Source organism: Taudactylus pleione, unplaced genomic scaffold (assembly GCF_031769625.1).
Source record: "Taudactylus pleione unplaced genomic scaffold, aTauple2 ptg000522l, whole genome shotgun sequence".
Classification (NCBI taxonomy): domain Eukaryota; kingdom Metazoa; phylum Chordata; class Amphibia; order Anura; family Myobatrachidae; genus Taudactylus; species Taudactylus pleione.
The window spans coordinates 14,689-31,135 of record NW_028284924.1 but is presented as its reverse complement, the minus strand read 5'-3'; the positions used below and the strand labels follow the sequence as shown (position 1 = coordinate 31,135).

The 16,447-nt window shown below is 49.0% G+C and overlaps 1 protein-coding gene across 1 annotated transcript in view; it reads left to right on the top strand.

Moving 5' to 3' along the window:
- The window catches only part of LOC148501260 (cullin-9-like), a gene marked incomplete at its 3' end in the record, with an annotated part of 86,636 nt that overhangs the window by 58,562 nt on the left and 11,627 nt on the right, over positions 1-16,447 (top strand). The window contains exons 17-26 of the mRNA XM_088450690.1: positions 2,943-3,048; positions 3,280-3,375; positions 3,484-3,659; positions 10,531-10,664; positions 10,759-10,944; positions 12,425-12,531; positions 12,660-12,842; positions 13,671-13,828; positions 15,214-15,436; positions 16,083-16,266. Coding sequence (XP_088306816.1) covers positions 2,943-3,048; positions 3,280-3,375; positions 3,484-3,659; positions 10,531-10,664; positions 10,759-10,944; positions 12,425-12,531; positions 12,660-12,842; positions 13,671-13,828; positions 15,214-15,436; positions 16,083-16,266 — 1,553 coding nt within the window. The remainder of the gene's footprint in view (positions 1-2,942; positions 3,049-3,279; positions 3,376-3,483; positions 3,660-10,530; positions 10,665-10,758; positions 10,945-12,424; positions 12,532-12,659; positions 12,843-13,670; positions 13,829-15,213; positions 15,437-16,082; positions 16,267-16,447) is intronic.

Genomic DNA, 16,447 nt, shown 5'->3' with positions numbered 1-16,447 from the left:
ACACCCATTCAGCGACAGCTGGTTCAATTCACTACCAATTCTTGTATGAATGGCATCATGGAGCTGGTGTATATATCATAAAAATTTTCAGAACCTTTATCCAGCTGATTTTTCACTACAGTTTTCCAATGGACCAGCTAAAACACCAGGCTGTGACAGAGGGCTTTCAGACTCTACTCAATGCAGGGATAATCATCACAGTACCTGCAGATCAGAGTTGGACTCATTCTATTTAAACCTGTTCTTGGTCCTGAAATCAAGTAGACAACAGTCTTTAGGACCACAAGTTTGTTGTCCTCCACCATTGGTTTTAGGGTCTATGGTCCCCAGTGAAAACAACACTTCCGATCAATGTCCTGGAGTTTAGGGCGGCCCTAAATACCTTTTAATAAGAGCCAACATATCTTGTGGGAAAGTCAGAATTCAATCGGCGTACATCAATCATCAGGAAAGCACAACGGGCTTCCTTGCTGTGAAGGAAACCAAGCCGGCTCATGTACTGGGTAGAACAGTATGTGCTGGCAATATTGGCAATGTTTAATAGGTCTTGGAAAACTGGTGCGAATGTTTGTCTCTTTAGACACTACCACCCAAGAGTACAGCCATTCATTCTGGACATCTTTTAGCAGATGGGATAACCCAGACATCAATATAATGGCACATTGAGTGAAGAAAAAAGTGATGTAGATTGGAGATCGCTCAAGGGCCAGCAATCTCCAATTGGTTCAATTTATTTTTTTCTTCTTCAGGGTCCATAGGGCTCCACAGGGAGATAATAGGGTGTAGGTGGGACTTGGAGGACCAGACACCAACAGCAAAGCGTTTTCAATCCCAGGATGCTCCAGTCCTTCCCCCTATACCCCGCCCACAGCCTGAAGGCAACTCAGTTACGTTGGTGTCCGGCAGGACCTGAGTCACCGTTATAATGGTGGGGCTGCTATTAAGCAGTCCTAGCTTATTTTTATGATTTACTTTTTATTTTACTACAGAGCAGCAGCACAAGACAGTCCCTTGGATGTCTGCACTGCTGCTCCATCATCCCTCTGCGGCGCCGTGACACAAGCCCTCGGCGAGGTACTCCCGGCGGGGCTCTGAGGGGGACCAAGCTAGCAAGGCTCCCCAGACTGGAGTCAAGGGGACAGGTAAGTCGGGGACCCGCGTCAATGCTAGCAGTCTTGCCTCCGGTCTCAGGAGACAGACCGGATGCGCTGAAGTGGACACCGGTTCGTCCGGGACTCCACTAGACCACCAAGGCATTACAAGCACTGGCGCAGGGCACAATTTAAGGCCAGGGACCCGGTGGTTAATATCAGCATAGGGGAGATAGCGCTCTCCCTGCGGCCCCTCCCCAAGCTCAGAGCGCCATTCCACTGCACTCTTGCTGCTCTTCCCTCACCCTCCATCCCCTCTGGGACTCACGGCAGCCATTTTCTGCATTCAAGTCTTCGGGAACGCTGGGTCCAGTCTCCCTGTATACCTCTCCCTAAGGCCAGGTTATACAGCGCTATATCCTACCAGCCACTGCTGTTATTGTAGTTGATTTTAGTGCCCACCGCAGTTCTATTACATATTCTGCATTGTATGTGCTAGTGCTGCTCTATGTTTCCTTTTTACTATAACTGTCAGCTTATACCTTTCCCTTTATTCCACTATAACCCTGGCATAATAAGATATAAGGGGGTTCATTGTACCTCACATCTCCCTATATTTGTGAGGGCTATCACATACTATATAGCGGTGTTGCGCACTACACTGTGCCACATAGCACATACATCTGGGTTACTCACTGCACTGTGCCAGATCATGTTTTACTTTATTCTTACAGCTGCGTCTGGCAAGGGCAAGAATAACAAGCAACCGGCTGCTCCCACTCTGGTGTCTTGGAAGTCCTGCTCAGAGGGCCTCATTCAGGATGGTCTTTCTGCATCTTGTTATACTGCCCCTGGCCTATCAGCCCTTGTGTCCTCTCCACAGGACCCACCCTGGGGTGCTTTTTCACAGGTGTTGGCAAAAATTGCGGACCACCTAGCGGTCCCTGTGGTAGCTCCCCCCATAGTTCCCCCTATGGGATGGCCACAGCAGGTACTCCCTGCAAATCCTTTGCCTCCCCCCTGGGTAGATGCATTTTCTACCTAGTGCAGAGTCTGGGGGATACCTCTACATCTTTTCACCAAAAGCTGCAAAAGGAGGAGACCCTTATCTAGTAAACATACCAAGCATTCTGTGCTATCTTCCCCGTCCACCCAGCTATCAGATTCTGATTTATCATCTGGGGAGGCAGAAGATGCAGATCTTTCTCACTCTGACTCCCCCTCGGGTGAGGAGAACCCCCCCCCCCCTCCGTAAGCTAAATGCAAAAATTTCCTGCATTTGTAAGAGTTGTAAAATCTATCCTTCAAATTGAAAAGGTAGAACCCACTTCTAGGGCAAAAGAGACACTGTTTAAACGACAGAAGGTAGTCTTGACAGTTTCCTCACTCTGACCAGCTATCTGATCATATGAGTGAAGCATGGAATATGCCAAGTAAAAGGTTTCAGCTGCCTAAACGCTTGATTTCCTTTTACCCTCTTCCAGCTACTGATTGCACTAAATGGGAAGTTCCCCCTGCAGTGGATTCCCACGTGACACGTCTAGTAAAGAATGCTACCATACCTATCCATACTGCAACCTCCTTGAACGAGACTACGGATAGAAGGATGGAAACTTGTCTAAAATCTCTTTACTGTCTCACAGGGGCTAGATTTGATGGAAAATGTACCTAATATGAACATACAACTATTTCTCTATTGCCCCCTCAGCTGTGGTGCACTAGGCAGGTGCCAAATTCCCCATGATGGTAAATACCCGCCCTGGTAGCGGGCAGATGAGTATATGTCGGAGTAAATTGCACAGATATCAGCAGGTATCTTATGTAAATGTATTTGTTTGCACCCCCTTGCAGGCAGCTGGTTCTGATTGTGGCCAGCGAAGATTCCAGTTACATGCCGGCTCGGGTAGTGGTGATGGGAGGAGAGAACGTCTCCAGTATCAACACGGAGCTGAATGCGGTAAGTGCCCCCAGACCCTGTCTGCTGCTCCATCCCGCCCCATTTGGCTGATATTTTATATTCTTTTTAAAGTTTCTCTTCTACTAAAAAAATAAAACATTTAATGTCAGAAATTGATGTCTGTATTAGTTTTGCCGTAAAGGGGGCTACGAGGACCCCCTACCATTGACCAGGCCTAGTTGTAGATCTGTGTTGTCCTCATGGTATTTTTTGCTTTTTGCCAATAATCAGGTGAACATCTCCAGCACCGCCGGCCGCGTCGTGCTCCTCGAGAACGTCACCCGCTTCTGGCCGATCATTCAGATCAAGATAAAGCGCTGCCAGCAGGTGAAGTCACTGACTTGTGGTTATGTTTGTCGCTTAGGAAACATACCCTAATGTATTGGCCTCTGTATCATAAACTGTGTGTGTGTTTTTTGGATTGAATCTCTGCAGGGTGGTATTGACACGCGTGTGCGAGGCGTGGAAGTCTTGGGACCAAAGCCGACTTTCTGGCCAGTGTTTAAGGAACAGCTCTGCAGAAGAACGTTCTTGTTCTACACCAGCAGAGCTCACAGCTGGGGACAGGAGATCTGTGAGAAGAAGGAACACTTACTGCAGCTGTTTAGCAGGTGAGTAAAGTCACCTGGGTCACAGTAAGAGGTCTTAGATGGACAGGAGATCACCGGTGCTTTAGTAACATCGACAACATTGTCATGGTAGCAATGACCACACCTGAATTGTATTGGTTGGACCACATTGTGGTGCACTCAAGTATCTACAAGCTCTGTTTGGAGGCTGGGTTCACCTTATACTGTGAGTTATGTGAAATGTTGGTGCCACGCAAACTACTAGTATAACTAATGACTAGATGACAGTTTGTTGTTGATGTGGTGGAGTTGGCATGGTCTGTAGTGTTGAGGTTGTTTTGAGACGCTAGGTATTTCTACTTCAGGGTCCATAGGGTATCCACAGGATACCTTGGGGTATAGGTGATGACGTCAGTCTTCAGGCACCACAGAGTTAAAGTTTTCAGCCTCCCAGGATGCATCTGGGTCCCTCTCCTATACCCCGCCCCCGAGCCAAGGCATCCCAGTTTCGTCGGTGCCTGGCCGGAGTCGGAGGCACTGTGCAGAGGGGGGCTATGAAGAGCCCCTGAAGTTTCTTTTAAAGGCAGCGCTGGCTGCACATCTGGGAGTACAGCATGGACAGTCAGTACTGACGTCCATGCCGTCTCCCCTACACCCCGCCGGTACCAGAACGCCGGTACTGATCCGGGGATGCTGGTAGACATCTGGGGTCACGGCTAGCGGTGTCCCCAGATGTTTTGGACCATGGCCGGATCCAAGGGGATGCAGGTAAGCAGCGGGGTCCCGCGGTGGGTCCCCGCTGGTCACATGGTCCTGAGTCCCCAGGCAGGGGGCTCCCTGGGGACTGGCTGCAGCGTGGAGCCAGGCAACCAACCTGCGCTTCCACTACCCCCTGGGACAGCGGGCCGCTGCTGAGCGGCATGCGCTGCGGCGTCCCAGGGGTTAAATGCATGCCAGGGGAGCGCGTTTTCCCTGTCTCACAGCCGGCGCCTCCCCTGCTGCACACAGCCTCTCTGCTCTGCCTGATTGGCCACAGTGTGTCAGCTGTCCTCCCCAGGCCGGCCTCCTTCATCTTCTGCTCCTCGGTGGCCATCTTTAAAGCATGGTGAACACTGCTGGAAGCCTGTGAGCGGTGGCATTGCTGTCTGGGTCCCCCAGCATACCTCTCCTCTGTTTGTCACAGGTCAGTGTATGCAGCGCTGAGTCCTACCAGCCTGAGGGTCTGAGTAGTTGAGAATCAGCGCTAATAGTGCAGGGATTTGTTTCTTCTGCATTGTATGTGACTGAACTGCTAGCCTGCTGTCTGTACTTTCACTTTCTACTGTCAGCTTTATTACTGTCCCTGATCTTGCTCTGCTCAAAGCCCTTGCGGTGCGCGGTGTGCAGGGTGTTATTCACACTATACCAATACGTATAGGTGTGAGTGTCACATACTTACCATCATGTCTGAGACTGATTTTCCTCTCCAGCTCATGTGTACTAAATGTAAGGTACCAATAGCGGAGGGGGAGGGTAACGCGGAGGGGTTATGCCCCCAGTGCCTGGCACTGTCACGGCCGATTATGGTCACGGTCCCGGTACAGGAACCTCCCTGGGCTTGTTTCGCTAAGGCGCTTACAACCCTTGTGGGCCAGCTAGCTCCGCCACCTGCGTTTACCCAGACGGGTTTGTCCCAGCAGTCAGTGGTGTCGTCACCCATGCGGGAGTTCCCGAGACAATTGATGGTACCCCACAGTCTCCCTGTCCCTTCCCAGGTTTCTCCGGAGCCTGCGTGGGTTAATACTCTTAACTACATCGGTTCAGCAATTGTCCGATGTTTTACAGGGGGAGTCTGTGTTGCGGCCTCATAACGGCCGGTGGCGTCTTTATCTGCTCCTTATGGGGATGACAATGAGACGTCAGATCATGCGGAGATTCTGGATCTATCTGACCAAGAACCTCTCCGTACCAAAGAGCCGGACGCTAAGTCCAAGGTGTATATCCCTGGTCTTATTCGAGCGGTCCGCTCGGCTTTAGTTATTGAGGATATTGATCCTTTGGTGGCCACATTCATATATGCCTTTTTAAGGATATTAAGGGTGAGGCTACGGTTTTCCCTCTTTCTGATCAATTAGTGGATCATTTAGAGGAGGCGTGGAAAAATCCAGGTAAACTGTTTCAGCCCCAGAGACGCTTAGCCGTGGCTTATCCGTTTGCGGTCAATTATTTTTCTAAGCGGGAATCCCCTACGCAAGTGGATTCACATGTCACACGCCTAGTCAAAAGTGCCACGTTGCCTATGCCTTCGATGTCATCCTTGAAGGATGTCACTGACCGCAAGGTGGAGATCTGCCTCAAATCCGTTTATTCCCTTGCAGGGAAGCATCCAGACCGGCTCTGGCCGTGTGTTGGGTAGCCAGAGCTATGGAGCGCTGGGCGGATAATTTGGAGGCGTCTTTGGACTCTGACTGTTCGGCTGAACAGACCGAGTTGGTGGGCAATCTCCGAGACTCGGCCACTTACATTAATGAAGCGGCTTTAGATATTTGTATGCTCACCTCTAGGATCTCCTCTGCAGCTGTGGCTGCTCGTCGCACCTTATGGTTGCGTTCTTGGAAAGCGGACGCGGATTCCAAAAAGGGATTAGAAGGTCTGGACAGGTACTATTTGGTCCAGATCTGGACAAAATTGTAGTTACGTTGGCAGCAGCAAAATCTGCATGTCTTCTGACTGCTACGATTCCTTCTAGTGCTGGTGGGTCGTCCTTTTGGCCTCACAGGGCCCAAGGTAGGCCTAAAGTACAGTCCTTTCCACGGCAGGCTGGGGCCAAGAAATTGTCCAAGCCCAAGAAATAGGTCAGATAACAAACCTGCGGCCTGACGGTCCAGGCCTCCTTTTGGGGGACCCCAAAGTGGGGTGCGCCTGCTTCAGTTCGCCCGGTGCTGGTCGCAGTGCATGTTCCAATTTCCCAGAGGGGTCTGGGTTTCTATTCCATTCTATTTTTGGTGCAGAAACCCAATGGGTCTTACCGTTCAATACTAAACCTAAAGGCCCTCAGCAAGTCCTTCAGGGTGCCTCTGTTTCGGATGGAGACCCTGCGGTCCATTATTCTGGCACTGGAACCTGGGGACTACATGGTGTCATTGGACATCCAGGACGCTTACCTGCATGTCCCTATTCTTTTGCGCCATCAGCAGTTCCTCAAATTGGCAATCTGCAACGAACATTTCCAGTTCCGGGCACTGCCTTTTGGCCTGGTGACTGCTCCACGGGTATTCACCAAGGTCATGGCGGCTCTCCTGCGGACGCAGGGAGTCCGACTGTTGCCTTATCTGGACGACCTCCTGTTGATAGCGGGGTCTCCAGAGCTTCTTTTACACCATCTGGATCTGACGATTGCGGTACTGCAACGTCACGGCTGGTTGACAAACTGGCAGAGGTCCACTCTCACCCCGTCTCAGAGGATCCTGCACCTCGGGGCCTTATTGGACTCCAGGCAGCAGTGGATCTTTGTGATGGAGGAAAAGATCCTTGCTTTGTAGTTGAGGGTGCGCAGTTGTCTGCAGTGTCGTCGAGTGTCGATACACTTGGCAAAGAGGTTATTGGGCTCAATGGTGTCGGTATTCGACATGGTGGAGTACGCCCAATGTCACTCCAAACCTCTGCTGCTATTGATCCGGTCCAGATGGAATGGATTGCCTCAGTGTCTCAAGTCCCAGACGATGGGGCTCACTCCGGATGTTCGCCTGTCTCTAACCTGGTGTTTGTAGACGACCCACCTCAACAAGGGTCGCCCGTTCTGGGTGGCGAACTGGGTCTTGTTAACAACGGACGCCAGTCTCCGGTGCTGGGGAGCTGTCACGGGTCCACACTTGTTTCAGGGCAGGTGGACTCGGGCGGTAGCGGAGCTTCCAATAAACATTTTGGAGCTCCATGCGGTGTCAAGAGCTCTCCAGCGGGCACAGCCGGTTCTTCAGGGTCACCCTGTGCAGGTCCCGTCGGACAACGCCACCACGGTGGCCTATTTAAACCAGCAAGGAGGAACCGGGAGAGTGGTCTTTATACCAGGACGTCTTTCGGAGTCTGGTGGACAAGTGGGGTCTTCCAGAGATAGACCTCATGGCGTCCCGGCACAACAACAAGTTGCCGGTGTACGGGTCTCGAACATGAGACGAAAAGGCGTCTCTGGTGTATGCCCTGTCCGTCTAGTAGACGTTCCAGTTTGCCTACCTTTTCCCTCCGTTTTCCCTTCTTCCGCGGGTATTACGGAAATTCAAATCAAGAAGGAGGTACGCTACTGTTGATAGCTTCCGAGTGGCCCAGACTGCACTGGTTCTCCGACCTCCAGAGTCTGTCAGTAGACGTTCCTCTGAGGTTACCATTACGACCGAATCTGCTGTCATAGGGTCCTTGTCTTCACCCGGACCTGACTCGGTGTGGCTGTTGAAACGGTCATGCTAAGGTCCAGAGGGTTTTTCTAGCTCCGTGGTGCAAACCATACTAAGAGCTCGTAAACCTTCCTCGGCAAGAATCTACCATCGTGTGTGGCATACTTTCTTCCGGTGGTGTAGACCTAGAGGGTATTCCCTTAGGGAGTTCCGCCTGTCTAGGGTGTTGGCTTTCCTACAGGCTGGACTGGATCATGGGCTTCGCCTGGCTTCTCTGAAAGTGCAGGTGTCTGCCCTGTCAGTCTGGTTTCATCGTAGGATTGCTGCGCTCTCTGATGTGCACACCTTTATGCGAGGTGTTCTTCGCATTCAGCCACCTTTTGTTCCACCGGTGGCGCCTTGGAATTGGGCTGTGGTCCTGAGAGTTCTCTAGGGGCCGCCGTTTGAACCACTGGACTCAGTGGACTTTAAATGGCTTACAGCTGAAACCATATTCCTTCTGGCCATTGCCTCGGCCAGACGGATTTCGGATTCAGGGGTTCTCTCTTGTAGACCCCCTTTTCTGATTTTTCATAGGAATAGGGCGGTGCTTCGCACTCGTCCGGGATTCCTTCCCGAAGTGGTATCCAGTTTTCACATCAATGAAGAAATTGTTGTGCCGGCTTTCAATTCACCTGGACTTTCAGTGGGTGACGCCACTTGGGATGTTGTGCGGGCATTGAGAATTTATGTTGACCGCACTTCTTCTTTTAGGAAGTCAGACGCCTTGTTTGTCCTCTATGGCTTCCGTAAAAAGGGTTGGCCTGCTTCAAAGTAGACTTTGGCAGGCTGTATTCGTATGGCAATTTCAGAAGCTTATCATCATGAAGGTCTTCCAGTTCCCTCCTTGGTGAGGGCTCATTCCACTAGGTCTGTGGGTCCTTCATTTGCAGCTAGACGTGGTGCCTCTGCAGTTCAGATCTGCAAGGCTGCTACGTAGTCTTCTGTCAATACCTTTGTGAGGTATTACGCTTTTGACATCTTTGCCTCTCAGGATGCTTCCTTCGGGCGGCGGATTCTCCTCTCAGCACAGGAGCGTCCCCACCCTTAAAGGATACTGCTTTGGGACATCCCCAAGGTATCCTGTGGATACCCTATGGACCCTGAAGTGGAAAATATGAGATATGGTAAGAACTTACCCTTGTTATCTCTATTTCTACGAAGTCCATAGGGTTCCACAGGACTCCCGCCCTGTCGCACCTGTACTGCAGATGGGCTTTATTCTGGTCACCGGTTTTTCCGTCTCCCTATGGTGAGAATGTGATTCCTGTGAGTGTCCAGATTTTTTTTTTTTTTCTTCTCTCTCTTTCTTCTCCTCCTCCGGCCTATGGCTTGTGACGTAACTGAGATGCCTTGGCCCGGGGGCGGGGTATAGGAGAGGGACCCAGATGCATCCTGGGAGGCTGAAAACTTTAACTCTGTGGTGCCTGAAGACTGACGTCATCACCTATACCCCAAGGTATCCTGTGGAACCCTATGGACTTCGTAGAAATAGAGATAACAAGGGTAAGTTCTTACCATATCTCATATTTTCTGTGGGCTCTTCCCTGTCTCTGGCCTGTGTCATTTGCAGCTCTACATTCTTCTGGTTTGTGCAGCTGTCCTGTCCTTTCCTTCCCTCATTCCCTGCCTAGGAAGGAGGAGTATGCCTGGGGTTCAGCCTGGAGGAGAGACGGTGGTAAAAATGTTTGCTTCCTCCAGATGTCACTCTAAATTGACTCATGCCAAGTCCATTGTGTATGCCCTGCATGCAACTTGAGGGGAGCATACCACCAACCGCTCTTGTCTGTGAGTGTGCACCCTGATATGGCGAAGCTCTCACAGCTCGCCCCAGGCTCTTTAGAGCCAAGCATTTATAAAGGGTTTATTGGGGCTAGAATTTCAGCTCAGCAGTCTCTGCACACCCTGCAATCTTGGATACGGTTACTGGAGTCCTTGAGGACAAGAGAGTCCCTACTGTTTTCTGGGGAGGTCCTGTTCTATCCCAAACTAGATACATAAATTTCACAGCCTTTTGGGGCCTTGTCAGACAAATGTTCCCAAGCAGCCACTGGGGTATAGAGGGGGAGGAACTTTGCTATTAAATTTTAATTGACCAAACACTGTCACCTTAATCACTACCCTTGGTAATTCAGTGCCCATCAATCGACTGTGAGACAGGATTTAATGCAAATGCAAAAATCCAGGTTTTTTTTAGATTTAAGACCATAGGACAGCTTGTGTCACTGTGTTTGGTGCAAAGTTAGTATTGTAGGATTAGTGCATTAGAGAGAAATGGGGGCAATAATGGTTTTGTTGTGGGATAACATAAAAATTTTAAGAGAAACTGAAATACAGGGAAAATAGATTATACATTACAAAACCGTTTATAATCTCATTGCAATGGGTGTGGAAATTGGCTATGTTATGCAATATAGAGTGTGATAAAAATGTAACAGAATGGCATGTATAGAGTGGAGAAGTGTCTTATATGAAGAGGGTGGTCTTGATGTAATGTGTTGTTTCAGATTGAACCGTGCATTGTCACACGAGCAGGTGTTTGCAGAGCGCTTTCTACCAGATGACGAGGCTGCGCAGGCCCTAGGCCGGATGTGCTGGGAGGCGCTTATTACCCCCCTAGTACAGAGCATCACTACCTCAGGTACAGAATATTCCATCTTGGAATAACATTACTCCAGGATGAACGATGGGGCGGCTGAACCCGCAACATTCCTTTTTTTTTTTTTTTGTTCCAGACCCTGAAGGAGTAAGCCCCCTGAGCTGGCTTCTCACGCGGTACCTGGAGAACATTCAGGTCTGTAGACACCCAAAGTCACGAACTTCTGTCTTCAACTCCCGCGTGCGCAGACTGACTCATCTACTGGTTCATGTGGACAACAGCCCCCCGGACACTGCCGAACTCAAACCCCTGGGCAAAACAAGTGAGTTTATTACAAAGTAAACCCTTTTTGTGCTGGGCGCCTGTAGACAGAAAGGTGTTCAGTTTTCAAAAAATATGGTCTGAGTTCTGAGAAGCTTATGCTCACTGGGTGCAGTTGTCTTCTCCAGTCAGCGCTATGACTATTGTTCAAGGAAATCTGTTGTCGGGTGTATACTAATGATCAACGGTGGAATAATAACTCAATGGGCAGCAGATGCTGCGTCACAGCTTAGCTGCCTTATTATTGGGACTCCCTAAGTGCTTGGTGGGAGCTGATTCATTAACTTTTGTGTTTAGTTGCTACAGAGTTTCGTAGTGTTGCTGTGTTTAGTGACCAAAGACATGGAGTGGCTAGTTAAGAGGCAGAAAATTGGACGAGGAGGTGTGTGATGGCACATTGGGTGGGCTGTGTAGGAGGTGGATAAAATGACTTGTATAGGATGTGGGTGATGGAACATTGGGAGGAACTGTGTAGGAAGTAGGTGATGGGACATTGGGGGTGGGGGCTGTGTAGGAGGTGGGTAACGAGACATTGGGGAGACTTTATAGTAGGTGGGAGAAGGGACATCGGGAGGAGCTGTGTAGAAGTTGTGTAGGAGATGAGTGATGGTACATTGGGGAGGAACTGTGTTGGAGATGTGTGAAGGGATATTGGGAAGAGCTGTGTATTAGGTGGATGAAGGGACATAAGGAGGAGCTGTGTAGGAGGTGGGTGATGGGACATCAGAAGAAGCTGTGTAGGTGATGGGACGTTGGGGAAGCTGTGTAGGTGATGGGTGATTGGACATTGTGGTGAAACTAGTAATTGAGTGATGAGACATCAAACGGAAGTAGAGTATGAGGTAAGTGAAGAGACATTGGGGGAGCTGTGTAGGATGTGGGTGATTTGACATTGGGAGGGCTGTGTAGGAGGTGGATGATGGGACAACAGGAGGAAATGGAGTAGGAGGTGGGTGAAGGGACTCTGCGGGCACTGTGTAGTAGGTGGGTAAGAGGACATCGTGGGGGGCTATGTGATAGGTGGTTAAAGGGATTTCTGAATGAGCTGAGTAGGAGGTGGGTGATGGGACATCAGGAGAAATTTGAGTAGGAGGTGGGTGATGGGACATTGGGGAGAGGAGCTGTGTAGGAGGTGGATGAGGGGACATTGGAAAGTGCTATGTAGGTGGTGTGTAAAGGGAAATTAGGGAGTTTTATAGGAGATGTGTAAAGGGACATTGGGGAGGGGGTGTGTAAAGGGACATTGGAGAGGAAATGTGTAAAGGGACATTGGGGAGGAGGTGTGTGAAGGGACATTGGGGAGGAGATGTGTAAAGGGACATTGGGAAGGAGGCCTGTAAAGGGACATTGGGGAGGAGGCCTGTAAAGGGACATTGGGGAGGAGGCCTGTAAAGGGACATTGGAGAGGAGGTGTGTAGGAGGTCAGTCTTGCAATCAGACATTAGAAGGTGTACTCTGCCTATGTCTACTTCTCTTCACAGATGGGAAAAGCCGGGATTCTTCCAGGGTGTCTGCGAAAGTCTCCAGTTTGGGCTTGAGCAGTATGGCTGGTATTGCTCAGTGCTGGCAGGGAGTGGTTCAGAAGCAGGTAAGTGACATGGCTAATGCAGAGGTCATTGTGATTGTGAATGAGCTCTGCCTATAAAATCCTGATTCATCTCCAACAAGTTGGGTCTGTTTCTGTAGTACAATGTAATCTTTATTTTTTATCCCCAGGTGCAGCGCTTTCTGGAGGCGTCATGGAATGATGTAGATGTGGTTCCCCGGTTTTGCTCTCTGTACCTGACGCTTAGACGGGCAATGGAGGAGATGTTTGGCCAGCAGACACGGTTTTTGCTCTCTCTACGCCAGGGGTTTTGCGAGGGGCTGTTAAAGCTTTCATTCCTGACCGCCCTACATGTGAGTCTGTGTTATTAGCACCCCATTACAAAGCTGCTAATATCAGGCCACACCACTCGTCCACCCAATCTACATCCATATGCTTCCAGCCACAGCCATTTAGAACAGCAGCACACACATTATATCAGTATTAGAAACCTCATGCCTGGAAAGATCAACTGTTGGCAGATATACATTGTATGTCTGTATGTAACCAAATCCCCACCTCCTGCATGTGTCTGTAGCCCACGCTCTCTTTTGTGGCCTGGGCCCATCTATCCCCATTGAGTCCTCTGGGCCCCCCCTTCCCCTTTGTGTGGCTTGGCTATCTCCCCCTTCTCCACTGTGTGTCCTACGTGAGCCACCACCGATCTTTGTTGTGTGTCCTGGCTGCTTCTCTCACCTCATTGTGTGGCCTGGCTGTTTTCCTCACCTCATTGTGTGGCCTGGCTGTTTTCCTCACCTCATTGTGTGGCCTGGCTGTTTTCCTCACCTCATTGTGTGGTCTGGCTGTTTTCCCCACCTCATTGTGTGGCCTGGCTGTTTTCCTCACCTCATTGTGTGGCCTGGCTGTTTTCCTCACCTCATTGTGTGGCCTGGCTGTGTTCCTCACCTCATTGTGTGGCCTGGCTGTTTTCCTCACCTCATTGTGTGACCCTGTTTCTCCCACCCCCATTGTGTGGAATGGTTCATCACTCCAGCCTGTGACTCTGTCCTCCCACACAAGTGGCAGCCCAACTCTCACCACATCTTTGTGCAGCCCCCTCCCAGCCACCACCATCATGTATCCCATCCAAAGCCCCTCGTGTCTGGTGGCAGGTTGCATTACTTTATGCCACTACTTTGCAGGTAACGGAGCAGTTTGCTCGGTACATTGATCAGAAGATGATTGCCATTCGCGCCAATTCTTCGGATTTACAGTCACTGGAGCATCTCCAGCAATTCTTGGAATTTGTTCTTTTCCTGGCTGAGTTGGAACTCGCTAATTCCTTCGAGCATTTCTACAGGTCAGTAAGTTCCCATTGTAAGCATGTGTCTGTATAGAGGCTGTGTATGTGTGTGTGTGTGTATGTATGTATGTATGTATGTGTGTGTGTGTATGTGTGTATATATATATATATATATATATATATATATATATATGTATATATATATATATAAATATATATATATGTGTGTATATATATATATATATATATATATATATATATATATATGTGTGTGTGTGTGTGTATATATATATATATATACACAGGCATTGTGTGTGTATATTATTATTATCCTTTATATATGTCGCCACAAGTGTTCCGCAGCGCCTTGCAAAGTACATAAATCATTTGACAACTGACTTACAGTACAAAATAGGACCATGACATGGATAATATACATTGCTACATTAGTGACCATAACACCTAGATATGCAACAGAGCGTAAGCAACCAAGTGTTAGGTGCCCTGGTGGGGGGTAAGAAGTAGGTGAAAGTAAAGTAAGGAGAAGCACAAGAGGGTAGAGGCCCTGCTCGTAAGAGCTTACATTCTAAAGTATATAGAGGCATTGTCTGTGTATGTGGGTGTGTATAGAGGCATTATGTGTGTGTGTGTGTGTGTGTGTGTGTGTGTGTGTGTGTGTGTGTGTATATAGAGGGTGTGTTTTTGTATATATATAGAGGCATTGTTTGTGTTGGGTGTATACAGACAGTGTACTTTGTGTGTTTGGTATATACAGGCTGTGTAATTTGTGTAGGGTGTATATAGACAGTGTGGTGTGTGTGTGTTGGTTATACACAGGCATTGTAGTGTGTGTGTGTGTTTGGTGTTTACAGGATGTACATGTGTGTAGGGTACATTATATACAGACATATGAAACATGTTGGTTATATACAGGCATCGTAGTCTTTGTGCTGTACAGTGTAGGTGTATAAAAGCTAGTAATGTGTGTAGGGTACATACGGACAATGACTCTGCCTACATTGGTCCAGATGAACTGGCAGTGGTACAGGTGATCAGAAACGGATGTGATCACGTGCATGTGAGATTAACCGGTGGCAACTCCCGCACCAGATCAGGGTGCATAGGTTTTTTCAGCACAAATCTTCAACTGAGCTAATGCACATAGAGAATACAATATAATACCAGTCCCATTATAGCCAACCACTTGGGGCACAATCTGGTAACAGTGAGATTCCTCTTCCATCTTCCACTGTATAGAAGCAGTGCTATCACTGGTTGTGTACTGAAGCAGTATGATGTGTAAGTGTGTATGTATATGTGTATAATAAACATATAAACAGATATATATATGTAATATGGCCACTGCCGACCCCCCACCCCCCCCCACCCCGTATACTTTGCATTGTTATTTCCAGCAAGTTTGCCGCGACGCTGTGTTTCAGGCATTACCTAGCCGATCGGCTACTCACCTTGGGACCATGCTGGCTGGAGAACTCGGTGGTAGATCACATTGGCATTTGTTTCCCAAACCGGTTCCCTCAGGAGATGCTAAAAAATCTGGAGGAGGCAAACGTTCTGCAGAGAGAAGAGCATCTGTTCCGTCTCCAGGAGCTGGATGAAGGGCTCTTATCGGATGAGGAGCAAGAGGAGGAGGAGGAGGCAATGGTGAGAGCAGAATAGACTGGTTGCTGAGCTCTACCAGAGTCATATGGGGGCATTATGAGAGAAAGTAGGATAAGGGAGGGTGGGTGGATGGGAGGAAGAGAGGGGGGTGACAGTCTAGCACGGGCAGTGCAGCACATTGAGATTCTGGATCACTTGCCTATTAGATTGTACATTAAGTGGACTGGAGGTCATTCAAGGAGTCATTGTTGGGCAGTGCGACTGACTTAGTGACCACACAGGAGTCAGGAGTTGGCAGAGCATTGGGATTTTGGATAATCTACCAGTTTGACCAGAGGTCCCCAAACTCTGCCCTCAAGGCACACTTAACAGTCAGGTTTTAAGCATATCCACGCTTTGACCACAGGTGACCTAATTAATATCTCAGTCAATTTGATTTAACCACCTGTGCTCAACCATGGATATCTCTAAAACCTGAACTGTTGGGGAGCCTTGAAGACCACGTTTGGGAACCTCTGCGTTAGACTGTACTTTATGTGGACGTGGATGAGCAGCAACTTAATCTTTAGGTCCAGGACTGTCTAAGGAATGGCCTGATGTGTAGTGTATGGTTTATGTTTTGTGTCTTGTCTTCTTATTAATGGGTTTCTGCAAACTTTTCTGACAACCGTCCTGTCTGTGTCTCCAGGTGATGGAGGAGAACTTGCATTCCCAGGATGAGAGCAGGGAGGAGGATGTAGAGGTGCAGATTTCTGTCCTTTCTCCCCGATGTTGGTCGATATCTTCTTTCTGCTACATGGCTGATCCCTCCAAATATTTCCCAGAATCCCTCAACAGCTCCCTGCAACATTTCACCGACTTCTATACAAAGAGTAAGAGTTCCTGAGGCATACTCAGCCTATATTAATAAAGCGCATAAAGCTGCCATTAACCCTAAGGTCCAATACTGGTGTCCTGAAAACATGGCCTGTTGGGAAAACTTGAGCACTGAGGTTGAGAACCACAGCTGCCCACAATTGTTTCCTAAAGTGAGGATGGGGATATACTACCATC